The sequence below is a fragment of the Muscardinus avellanarius genome (assembly GCF_963383645.1).
Source record: "Muscardinus avellanarius genome assembly, chromosome: 2".
Classification (NCBI taxonomy): Eukaryota; Metazoa; Chordata; class Mammalia; order Rodentia; family Gliridae; genus Muscardinus; species Muscardinus avellanarius.
The window spans coordinates 75,561,619-75,574,019 of NC_137787.1; the positions used below are offsets into that span (position 1 = coordinate 75,561,619).

A 12,401-nucleotide genomic window follows, 5' to 3' on the forward strand; every position below is an offset into this window, starting at 1 on the left:
GAAGGATTAGTAGTTTAAGGAGCAATTGCTGTTGAGTTAAGGAGTAACCTAGAGCAAATCACTTCACCCTTCTGGGAGGGGTTTTTCCCAGCTATTGGGTGGTGCAAAAAAGATGGAAGCTGGAGAATAATAATAATAATTATTATTATTATTATTATTATTACTATTACTATTATTATTATTGTACTGGGGATGGAACCCAGGGGCATTCTACTTCCAAGCTGCACGCCCCCCCCAGCCCTATTTTTTAGTCTTTATCTTTTTTGAAACAGGGTCTCACTGAGTTGCAAAGGGCGTCACTAAGTAGCTGAGGCTGTCTGCGAACCGTGATCCTCAGGTCTCAGCCTCAGGAATGCTGGGATTACAAGGGTGCGCCACCACACCCGGCTCAAACTGGAGATTATTTTAAAAGAGTGGCGGAATAAAGCTCAATAATAGAAAACCTTTCAGGTTACTCCCGCGCAAGCAAAGAGGATGACGCCGGGGCAGGCCCCAGGGGTCTCCGTGTTCCACACGCCGGAGGAGCCCAGGGCCCCACAAAGCCCCCGGGTTCACTGAGCAGCTGGCTTTACAAACTCCAGCTGCCCGCTGCCAAACTCGCAGTGTTTACCAGAACCCGGACTTGGCAAAACCAGACATCAGACTTCCGGTCCAGGAAATGTTCGGTTCTCTCACTCCCAAGTCTCCATGGGCCTCCCCAAAAAGGGGAGAGTCGGGCTGAGAGCCGAGAAGCCCGAAGCGCGCCGGCAGCCTCCCCCTCCTCCCTCTTCACCCCAAAGGCAGGACTTTCTGGGATGGGCAGATGGTCCCCAGCGGGCCGGGGTGCGGGAGGACAGTGGCTTCCCCGACTGTCCCCCAGCCCAGAGCCTAAGTGTCTGCACACCCGGGTGCGGAGCGGGTCTCGGGGTGCGGGGAGGGTGGGGCGCGGAGGAGGCCGGCCCCGCCTCCTGCCCTGGCCGGGTGCAGGGGCGCGGCTCGGGCGCTCGCTCAGTCTGCGCAGTGGTTAGCGATGTCGCCGCCGCTGCTGCTGCTGGCGCTGCTCTGCGCGGAGGGCGTGGCGGCGGCGCTCAGCCCCGAGCCCGTCCCCGAGTGGCAGGGTGAGTGTCCCCAGGGCGGGAGAGCAGCCGGGCTCGGGAGCGGCTGACGGTGGAGGGAAGGGAGGAAGGGGCGCAGGTGGGGGCGGGGAGGGCAGCGGGTGTGCAAGGCGGCGGACCTGGCGGTCCCCGCTCCGGGTTTGCACGCCGTCCTGTCCCGAGGCAGCGCATCCTCCCAGCCCAAGAGACCTGACTCTTGTCTCCGGGTCTCCGGCACCCTGGGCAAGTCTGGGATGGAAGGGTAGGAGACATTTCAAAAGGTAAACTTTCCGAGAGTTGTAAACGATGGCAAAAAATAAAAATAAAAAAAGGTCTTCTTTCGCCCCCGCCCCACCCCCGGAAGCCAGCCACCGCAGGTGTGTGCACCGCCCCCTGCGGAGCGGCTCCACGCTCGCCTCTCTGCCCCGCCCCGTGGGCACAGAACTCTTCACCTTTATGACCGCCTCTCAGACAGGTGGGAGAGGGAGGAGCTGTGTGAGCCGCACAAGTTACTCTCGCTCCTCAATTTCTCTCTGCAGAAAAACGGGCTCTGTAATATCCATAGACCACTGGCGGCTCAGTTATCCCTAAACACTGACCGGCACACACAGATCAGTTCAGCCAACATTTATTGAGCACATACTGCAGAAAGACTCATGCATGTCTCTGATGCTACATCTCCGGAGGGGACCTGCGGAGGGGTTTCTGTCCTGCAGGGGGGGAGCCCATTCAGGATCGGGTCACTTCTGGCATCCCAGAGCAGGAGTCTGAGTGCGGAGGGAGGAGGGCAAGCTCAGCCAGGAGGGGCCTGGACACCTAGGGACCTGGGATACGTTTGAACAGGAAGGGTAAAGCAAGCTGTGGTCGGTGTCTGCGTTCTTCGTTTTACCTAGTCAATGTATTGTGTGCATGTCTTTGAGATATTCTTTTCTGGACTGTACTTCCCACCGCTCCCCCGAGGCTGGATCAGGGACAGGTTGAAGGCCACCAGGCACCCAAAAGCAGCTGAGGGGCAGGCACTCTCTTGCCTTCTCCGTTGCTACACTAATACTTGCTCCTGTGCGTGCACAACTGGCCCTGGTGTGGTCTGCTCCCAGGAAGAGCTTGCTACTACTCGGTGGCAAGCCCTCTATGTGCTACCCTGTGGGCCCACCTGAGCACTGCTGGTAGGACAGGGCAACAGCCTGTGGGCGGATGCTGGGGCCGAGCCCCACCGTGAGCACGCGCTGGGATTCTCTGAGCCAGGGCCAGCACTGCAGGATTAATCCCTTCTATAAGTAGCAACCCCAAGTCCTGGCCTGGATAACTGCTAAGTGCCTTCTAGTTAGTTGTCAAGGGCACTCTGGAGTTAGAAGCTTCTGCTTCCTCCTGAACCCTGCGGGTGGGGTTTCGAAGATTCTAAGGAGTTGGACATGGCCACCAAGCAGGCTCCTGATATGGAGATGCTGCTTCTGATGTCCTAAAGAGCACAGAGGGTGGGTAGTAATCCTCATGCCAGTCCCCTCCCTCACTCCCCTCTCCTGAATCCAAGGACTTTCAGGTGTAATCTAGAAACTTGAAGTCAAGATGTTGTTTATTCAAAGATAGGAAAACACAGGAAAGCATTGGAAAGGACCTGAAACAGTGTCTACTCCAAACATAGGTTTCTCAGGTGCAGAGGCTGAGGGTATGGCCATCTCACAGTCAGTCATGTTTTGAGGTGCCTCCACTGACCGCTGTGTTCACTGAACTATGTTGATCACTGTTAGCCATGATTGAGACATCCACGGAGCAGCTGAAGAACAGGGCCCACTCATTTCAGCTTCATACCTACTAATAATGGATATTTAATAACGCACAGCAGGTTACATATATTTTTCACCTGAATTGTTTGATAGTTTGAAATTACTGATTGATCTGATATGTATTATAAGCATACCATGCTTGGGAGGCAGACAATGGGTTGTATGGTGCTGACTTTTAATTATGTATGGATGATTTTCTATTACAAAATCAGCAGATGCAGTGTCATATAGCAGTTAAGTTTATAACTCTTAAAGCCAGACTGAGTTCAAGCCCTGGCTTTGCCATTTACCAACTGTGTAACATTGAGCAAGTTCCTTAGTATCTCTGTCCCTCAGTTTCCCCTTTTGTAAAAGTGGAGCTAATAATAGTATTGATCTAAGTGTCCTTTTATTGTAGTATCACCACAGTGCCTTCTTCCTCTGCCAAGCCACACCACTTTGACAGGTTGATAATCCTGTACCCATTATCCTCTGCCCTGAGTACTGTCCTTGGCAGGTGCAGAATCTGTTTCCTACCGCTAGTTGGCTATACCAAGCAGCCTTATTGTGCTTTGCTCCCCCTTACCCAGAATCTGGGTGCTGCTTCTAGCCGGTGCTAAAGCTTGGCAACTTCACTCTTTCGGAGAGCAGAGGCAGAATGAAGAAGGCCCAGCATCCTGGGAAAGATGGACATAATCGCTAAAGGAAAGGACCAAGCACAAATAGAAATATCGTGAAGCCACATTGAGGGCTGAAAATAATAAATGTGAAGTGGTCCCAAAAACATAGTAAGAAAGTTTCCTCCAGCGATGTCCAGCCTCCTGCAGGCAGGGGTGCAGAGAACCCAAGGCCCCATCAGTCCTAAGTGACAGGCAGGGTGGGCTCCTCCAAACACCAGTAACCCAGGGAAGAGAGCGCGAGGTCAGCTTGTTTGGCCATGGTTCCAATCTAAGGAGAAGAAAATGGACAGGGGCGGGATAGGGTGTCTCTTGACACTTCGCCCATGGGAAGGGGCGCAGACTGAAGGACTCAGCTGTTCACTCCCCATCTACCCAGCACTGTGTGCTTCATCTCCCTGTCTTGATTCAGACTCATTCGAAACAGATTCCCTGAGATGTGTTCATTGGAGTGCAAGCAGTTAATTTGGGAGGCAGATCTCGAAAGCAGGGGGAGAGAGTGAGGAGCTGGGGCAGGGGAGGGAAGGAAGCCACCACAGGCAACTGGAGCTGGGTTTCATAAGCAGCCCTTTGAGGCCCCTGTGAGCTCAGTGGACTCCCGGCAGCTCAAGGAGCAGTGGTATTTATCCACCGACCTGCTCCTCTTGTTGACTGAGGGTCACTCCTGGGGCACTGAGCCCTGGTACTCTTCTGCCTGAGGCATGGAGAGTCAGCCAGAGTGGGGACTGCCCACGGGTGAGTGAGCTCCCGGTTAGGGGGTGCAAGTGCGGAACCAACAGAACCTGCTGTGCACCCCAAGCCTGAGTAAGACAGGATGTGACACCATGCCCAGGACCTGAGAGTCCAGCTACAAATGCAGAAACACAAACAATTATGAAACTGTGGTAGGTGTTAGGATAACAAGGAATGAGCACAGTGCTGAAGGGACATGAAGGGCGGCCCGGCCTGCTGACCTGGACACACAGAAGGGCTCTTGTCCTCCTAGAGGATAAGTAGGTAGTTGTCATATGGGGGTGGGGTGAGGTGAACCCGAGCACTCCTGGTAAAGTGCGTGTTAGGCAAAACACACAGAATCATGTGTCGGCAACAGTAAAAATTCAGGTAGCTCAAAGATCCTGTATGTCCTCTTTAAATCCAAGAAAAGAGGGCTTTTGAGTGCAAGAAAAGATCACTCAGGCTAAGGTGGAGCTGCATATAAGGGTTCCATGGTGTCCGGGGGACCCAAAAATAGGTTCTTGGGTGCAGTCAGGCCTCCTGGGAATTGGGAACTTAAACTGGAGTGAAGCAGTGATTCTCCCTCTGGAGCTGCTGCTGGCCGCTTCTGCATTCACCTTTCTGTTGTCTGGTTTCTTCTGCTTCCACTTGCAGGACCTTTCATGTGCAGCTCCCACAGCCTCCTGGGAAGAGTTTTCCTGTGGAGTACACAGAGGGCTGCCGCCTCATCAGGGGCAGCGGATGAGATGGAGCCCAGGATAGGGTCACAATCAGGATGGACAAGCTCTGACACTTCTATGTTTGGAGGGGAAGAATGAGGAAGTGAGGAGTTTGGTTGGATGTATACTGTTTCTGGAAACAGAGTCTAGTTGGTAAATTTGGTACAGCTGAGAAGGGTCTCATGGGTTTGGATAAAGAGGAACCAGATTGGGGTATGTGTGTATATGTGTCTGGGTATGTGTCTGGGTGTGTCTGGGTGTGTCTGGGTGTTAAACCCAGGTGATTCTACCTCTGTGCTATACTTCCAGCCCTTTTAATTTTTTTTATTTTTTGTGGTACTGGGGATAGAACCCAGGTGCATTCTACCTCTGAACTACACCCCCAGCCCTATTTTTTATTCTTTATTTTGAAACGGGGTCTCACTGAGTTGCAAAGGGCCTCCCTAAGTAAGTAGCTGAGGCAATCTGCGCACTGTGATCCTCCTATCTCAGCCTTCCAAATGCTGTGAGCAGTGTTCCAAGAGCAGTGTTAGAGCTGGAGTCAAGAGTTTAAGACTATGCTGTCAGTAAGCCACAATAAGAGATATATTTTACATCACAGTGTATATATATTTTTCCTTTTTTGTCATATATTTATATTTTTTTCCTTTTTTGTGGTTCTGGGAATGGAACCTGTGTGTGTGTGTGTGTGTGTGTGTGTGTGTGTGTGTGTGTGTTTTCCTTTTTTGTGGTTCTGGGAGTGGAAACTGGGGCATTCTACCTCCAAGCTACACCCTTAGCCGTATTTTTTATTCTTTATTTTGTTGGTTTTTTTTTTTTTTTTTTTTTGGTGGTACTGGGGTTCCTGGAAGCCCTTCTACTTCTGGGCTATACTCCCAGACCTATTTTTACATTTTTATTTGGAAACAGGGTCTCCTAAGACAGCGCGTGCGGCTGGCTTCGAACCTGCGCGATCCTCCTGTCTCAGCCTCCCAAGCACGGGGATTACAAGCGTGCGCCACCACACCCGGCAATTATTCTTTATTTTGAAACAGGGTCTCACTGAGTTGCAAAGGACCTCACTAAGTATCTGAGGCTGGCTTCATACTGCGATCCTCCTGTCTCAGCCTCCCAAATGCTGGAATTACAAGCATGCACCACCACATCCAGCTCCTAACCACAGTATATATAACTGAAATAAGTTTCATTAAATGATGACCTTTCTTCATATGACATACTGGTGATATACTACTTTTTTCCCACTCTGTTCCATTCTCTTTGGTTTGTCATACTGCATGACACACTAAATTCATTTCATGGCCTGATTAATGGGCTTCAGCCTACAGTGGGTAAAACACTGCAGAGTGCTGGGTCGTCTGCATAGGAGTTAAGAGCCCTTTGGGTGGGGAGAGATGAGGAACCTGTTGGTACCACAGTCACGGTGGATGTGGGGGAGACCCGTTCAGGACAGGGAAGCTCAGGGTCAAGGAAGGGAAGAGAATTTGCCACTTGAGAGAGGGTTCTGAAAGGACAGAATGAAAGCTGCCCTCCTAGAGGTAGCAGTGGGGAGGAGCAGGAACCCTGAGGATCCCTCAGTAGTTTCTGCTTCTAATATAAAGGTAAAATGCTTCCCCCTTTTTTTCTTCTAATATTTTCTAACATTTTGGGAGCAGTTAATGTGCTGTTTTACATACCTCAACCCATTAAAGCTCACTGCAATGAAGTAGGTAATATGAATAGATGCACTTTTATGGATGAAGAAGGGTTAAGTAACTTGTGCCTACAGGAACTCATACCATGGGACTTCTAACCAGGGTCTCCGTGCTAATTCACTACTGTGTGACCCCAGGAGCCAGTCCACTTTGTTTCCCACTGCAGGACAGGAGAATGCAATCTTGTTTTGCTGCAGGAGGAACAGGAGACCGGCCTCTTGTTCTCCGCAGCTCCTCCCTTTCTAATCCCATAATTCCACATGTGGGAGTAAATATTTTCATAAAGTAGAAATGTGCAAAGCTGTTGATTTATTTATTGTTCTAAGCAATTCCTATGTCCCGAGGCAATGAGCCATTCTCCTAATCTAGAGACTTGGAATTTAAGTAAAAGCATGACCAGACAGTGGTTTAGCTGCACTTCCTGGCTGTAAATCATTCCAACCATCTGGACTTGGTTTCTTCTGTCTCCATCCATCATCAGCCAGCATCTCCCCACTTCATACTTCTTTATCCCACCTTCTCTAGCTGGCTCCTTTCCTTGCAAGTCTGTGCACATCAGCATAGATTTCTAGTTTTCCTGGTCCTTTTTCCTGTTTCTCGTGTAGCTTCTAAACCTTGTTATCGATTGGTGGTTGTCACGGGAAACAGTGCCTCACAATGCAGATTTCAACCAATAGCCAGGAAGGCTGAGCTACATGGTCAGCTGGTGGTCCCTGGCTCCTCTTCCTTCATCTAACAATGTACTTGTCTGAGTGCCTTTGCACTGCCTTTCTTGAACTCACTCTTATGCTGCAGATCCTCATATAACCCACAGACTCTCTCCTCCATTTGCTTTCAGAAATTATCCTTGAAAGCTTTTAAGGAGATATTCTAATGCATAGCAAGGAACACAAGTTTTATTGCTTGAGTGGATCAAAGTGAGAAGAAATATTATTGTTTATAAAAGAAATCAACAAAAGAGTACCTTATAAATGCTATTTACATCATTTAGAGAAACTATTTTATAAAAACATTCGGAAAATGAAGGCTTATGATTCAGATTTCTATAGTGTGGGTCTGTGATACAGAGATAAACAAAACAAGAGGTTCCTGCTTTCATGAGTGGCCACATGACTTTCTTATGATACTTTCCAGACTACTGCAGTTTCAAAGAAATGTTAATATAGAAGTTTTACTAGCTTTGACTTTTGGCATTCTTCTCTTCAGAATTTTTTAGTGATGAAAATACAAACAGGAAATCCAAAGTGATTATCTAAGTATAAACAACATCTTATTTTGTTACTCTTTGGTTTGCCTTTACCCTCATTAACATTGATAAAGTGATCCTCTGTGACTGAGGAAATCCTTATCAAGATCTTATGGCACCAGTACTATTAAGAACCTTATAATGGATATGGGAAAATGCTTCTAGTTTCAAACATCTACTCTAAGAGAAGTGTTTTGCACTTTTCATAATGTTAACCTTGTTTAATTGGGAATGGAGAGGGCTTCGTGGACACATACCCAATGCAGTTACATAGGGCCTCCTGCTTAGGGTTTAACACTCCGTGGTTTAGTCTTGGTTTCTTCATTTTTATCTTTTGGGTGTGTGTGTGTGTGTGTGTGTGTGTGTGTGTGTGTGTGTGTGTGTGTGCTGGGTATTGAATTCAGGGGCATTCTACCACTCAGCTACACCCCCCAGCCCTTTTATATTTGATATTTGATTTTGAAACAAGGCCTCACTAAATTGCTAAGGGTCTTGCTAAGTTGCCAAGACAGGCCTCCTTCTGTCCCAGTCTCCCAAGTGCCAGAATGACAGGTGTATGCCACCACATCCTGCTCTTATCTTTTAATTTGTATGCTTTGTGTGGAGTCTGACAAAACAATGGAGAATATGCCAGGGCCTTGGGGCTCGGTGCCACCTCCTCCGGATCAGCTCTCAGCTGCCTGTCTGCATTCCTGCCCTGTGGCAGCTGCTGCCTTCCACCCATGGTAGCAATCACATTGACTGGGGCTTGGAGGCCAGAGGCCCAGGACCTGGGCCTGGACATCCTGCAGCATCTCTGTGCAGGGCAAGGCAGCAGCAGCTCCACTGTGTGTCCTGTGGGGTTTGAGTAGGAGGCCACCTCCATCCAATCCACGAACTGACTGCGCAGAGCCCAGTACTGCAGAGAAGTTGCAATTCCTTTTGGGCCCACGGGAAAGAGAGATTGAGTTGACTTCCCCGTTTTCAGCCAGGACCACACATTTTACCCCAGACACTGCAAATTATGCAGGCAGCCCGAGTTAGAGGGATAGGGACTGCAGTGGCTTGAGTTTTGTCTTCACCCCACATTCCTATGGTCTCAGAATGAGATCTTATGTGGAGATGGGTCTTTATAGAGGTGAGCAAGTTAAAATGAGGTCGTTGGTGTCCTCCTCATAGTAAGGGGGAGCTGGGACACAAGTATCTTATAAAGTAGATGATGTAAAGAGCCAGTCTCCCAGCCAAGGAGTGAGGCCAGGAGCAGATCCGCCCCTCACCGCCCTCACAGGGAGCCAGTCCTGCTAGGCCTTGATCTGGGACTTCAGCCTTTGGAACTGTGAGAAAATAAATTGCTATTGTTGAGGCTACACTCAGTGTGTGGCATGTTGTTACAGCAACCCTAGCAAACTAATGATGAGATTAATAATACATCTGCCATTAGAAGTTTTTGACTTCCATTGAAATGTCCGCCTTGCACTTAAATAAAGGTAATTTTTTTCTTTTCCTTTTTTTTTTTTTTTTTTTTTTTTTTTTTTGGTGGTACTGGTGTTCCTGGAAGCCCTTCTACCTCCGGGCTACACTCCCAGACCTATTTTATACTTTTTATTTGGAAACAGGGTCTCTTAAGCGAGCACGGCTGACTTGGAACCTGCACTATCCTCCTGTCTCCGCCTCCCAAGCGCGGGGATTACAAGCGTGCGCCAGGCCTAAAGGTAACTTTTTAATAGGTATATTCTCCAAGTGGTCAGGATGGTTGACTCAGTGTAAATACTTTTACCTTCCATAATGGCGTGTCCTTTCCAGACTTGTTTCGGTTGAGGCAGAGCTGTTCTCTGTTTGTGTTTGCTTTGGTGACAGTCTTCCCATCACTTCCCCAGGGCTTATCATGCAGGCATTTGTGAAGGAACTTAGACATTGCCTGTCTTACTGTGTCTTGCCATAACTTGCTCTCTCTAAGGAGGATCGCTGGTGACCACGATGGTATATTTCCAGTGCAGTCTACAGGATAATAGAGTCACTGTGAATAATTATTTTATGCCAGTGAAGTCTGTTGGGTACTCTCCAGTTAAAGGTAAAATGATGGAGGAATAGACTAAAAGCTAAAAGGAGGAAAAATGTTTTCGACCCAGTTTAAAAACCCATTGCTAAAATATAGAGATGTAGCAAAAAACCAGGGGAAGGGGAAGGAATAGGAATAGGCTGAGAGAGATGAGGACAGTCTGAAAGGGTTAACCCACCTGCAAGAGTTGGCTACAGGCAATTTGAAGCCACACAAAGGTGCAGCCCAGCGGAGCTGATTAAACTGGGTTTCATTTTTGCCACATGTGAGAAAGAGTATTGTGCACTTCATAGAATTTGGAACAGCCATTTAAGGAGATTAGAAAGGGGAAGGGAGCATGTTGAAAGATTTACCAAGGGGTGGGGGGGGTTCCATGGGCCTATGGAGGTGGGGATCATCCCGGTTCCAAAGCTGCAGGAGAACAAAGGAAGCCTAGAGTCAAGGACAGGAAAAGAGAAGGAGGTTCTGAGGCAGGAGGAAGAGATTTTATTTAAAGTGTACTTAGGTAATCTTTTAGTTAATTAGTAGAAGACTATTAACAAGAACACCATGGCTTCAAATTGTTAAAAGACTTACACAAAAACTCAGATGTTTTAAAGTTAGGCATGATGGCACACGCCTTTAATCCCAGTACTTGAGAGTCTAAGATAGGAGTGAAATGGGGATTTCTTGAGAGGAAACCCGGCGTTTCCTTGAGATGAAACAGAGTTTCCTAAGAAGGAACTCGACGTTTCCTTACCGGGTTCTTGTCTACGGTGAGCGAAGAATGACACCCGCAGACCTCAGGAAGGGGAGTAAAAGGTTTATTGGAAGCAGCAGGGAATGGGGAAGGGTGGCTGAACACCCCCAAAGGGGCTGGAACTCTGGGGTCCAGCAGCTGCCTTCAGGACAATACTTGAGAGTAGCCCAAGCCGAATTGCCTTCAGTTGTGGGCTGCTTTCTTCCAGAGTCCACACGATCTGCCAGAAGAAAATAGAAAAAGAGGCAGAACACCACTCGGGCTGTCGGGTGTCCTGGTGTCCAGTAGTTGCCTTTAGGTCACTACCCAAGTGTCACCCGAGCCAAGTGCCATCAGTTTCAAACTACCTTCTCCCAGAGTCCACGCGATCTGTCAGAAAAGAGGTGCAGGTCACCCCTAGGGGCCCTGGTCAGTCTTGACGTCCAGCAGAGGCCTTCAGGTCACTACTCGAGAGTAGCCCGAGCCACGTGTCCTTAGATGCACTCTGCCTTCTCTCAGGGCCAACACGACCTGCGAGAGAGAAAACAGCTCCCCAAAAGGGGAGGGGGTCCTGAGAGGGAAAAGCCCCATTAGCCATCCGACTAAGGCAAAGGCCTGATCGTTTTCGACCTCTTTTGGTTAGGGTGACTTTGGGAATTCTGGGAAGCAGCTCTCAAATTTTGCATAGGGTATTTGCAAGTCCTTTGAAGGGTCTCATCTCTTTTCATTCAGTAGGAGTGTCCAACTTGCTCCATGCTGGCTGCTGGGTTTGTTGATTAGTAAACAGATGGTTTTATGAAGCTCTGGCCTTCTTATCTCTGAGCCTTTGGAATTTCAGGTATTTGTCGCCCCTCAGGAAACTCAGGAAATTAACTTTTTTCTACTGAGGCCTATTTCCATTCTACCTCCTCAGGAGGATCACAGGTTTGAGGCCAGATTTAGTAATTTAGGGAGACTCTCAGCGATTTAGCAATGATCTGTCAAAATAAGAAAATAAAAAAGGCGGGAGCCCAGGTAGAATGCTCCTGGCTTTTATCACCAGTACCACAAAACAAACTCAGATGGTTTTAGATAAAATGCACATTTTTATGCAGAGATGGATAGGAAGGACCAGCACAGTTTTTCCTTCAACCCTATTTCTTTAGGATTTTTGTTTTATTTTTTGCTTCAAGTGTTTTTGTTGTTATTGCAGCTGTTTTGGTTATTGTTGTTCTTGTTATAAGTAAAGACACTTTACGTGGGCTCAACAGTTCAAACCTCATTTTAGTCTTAACATTTGCTCTGTGTGTGTGTGTGTGTGTGTGTGTGTGTGTGTGTGTGTTTTACTGGGGATTGAACGCAGGGTATTCTACCTCTAAGCTACATTCCTGCCCCCCCCCTTTTTTTTGGTGGTACTGGGGTTCCTGGAAACCCTTCTACCTCTGGGCTACACTCCCAGACCTATTTTTTATTTTTATTTGGAAACAGGGTCTCTTACTCCAGCAAGGCTGGCTACGAACCTGCGCGATCCTCCTGTCTCTGCCTCCCAAGCGCCCGGCAACACCCCTGCCCTTTTGATTTTTTGGCTGGAATCAGGGTCTTTCTACGTTCCTGAGAGTCTTCCTACATTGCTGAGGCTATCCTCAAACTTACGATACTCCTGTCTCAGCCTCCCAAGTATCATTTAATACTTCAAACCATCATTCAGCCAATGCTTGGCAAAGAGCTAAAGCAGAAAATGACACCAAAGGCAAGTAGAGGCCACTAGAAGAGGGGAGCTGAA

The 12,401-nt window shown here is 48.3% G+C and overlaps 1 protein-coding gene across 1 annotated transcript in view; it reads left to right on the plus strand.

The window, feature by feature from the left end:
- Nucleotides 1-1,009: 1,009 nt before the first annotated feature.
- The window catches only part of PLA2R1 (phospholipase A2 receptor 1), a gene marked incomplete at both ends in the record, with an annotated part of 111,688 nt that continues 100,296 nt past the window's right edge, over nucleotides 1,010-12,401 (plus strand). Inside the window, one exon of the mRNA XM_080689393.1 lies at nucleotides 1,010-1,097. Coding sequence (XP_080545519.1) covers nucleotides 1,010-1,097 — 88 coding nt within the window. The remainder of the gene's footprint in view (nucleotides 1,098-12,401) is intronic.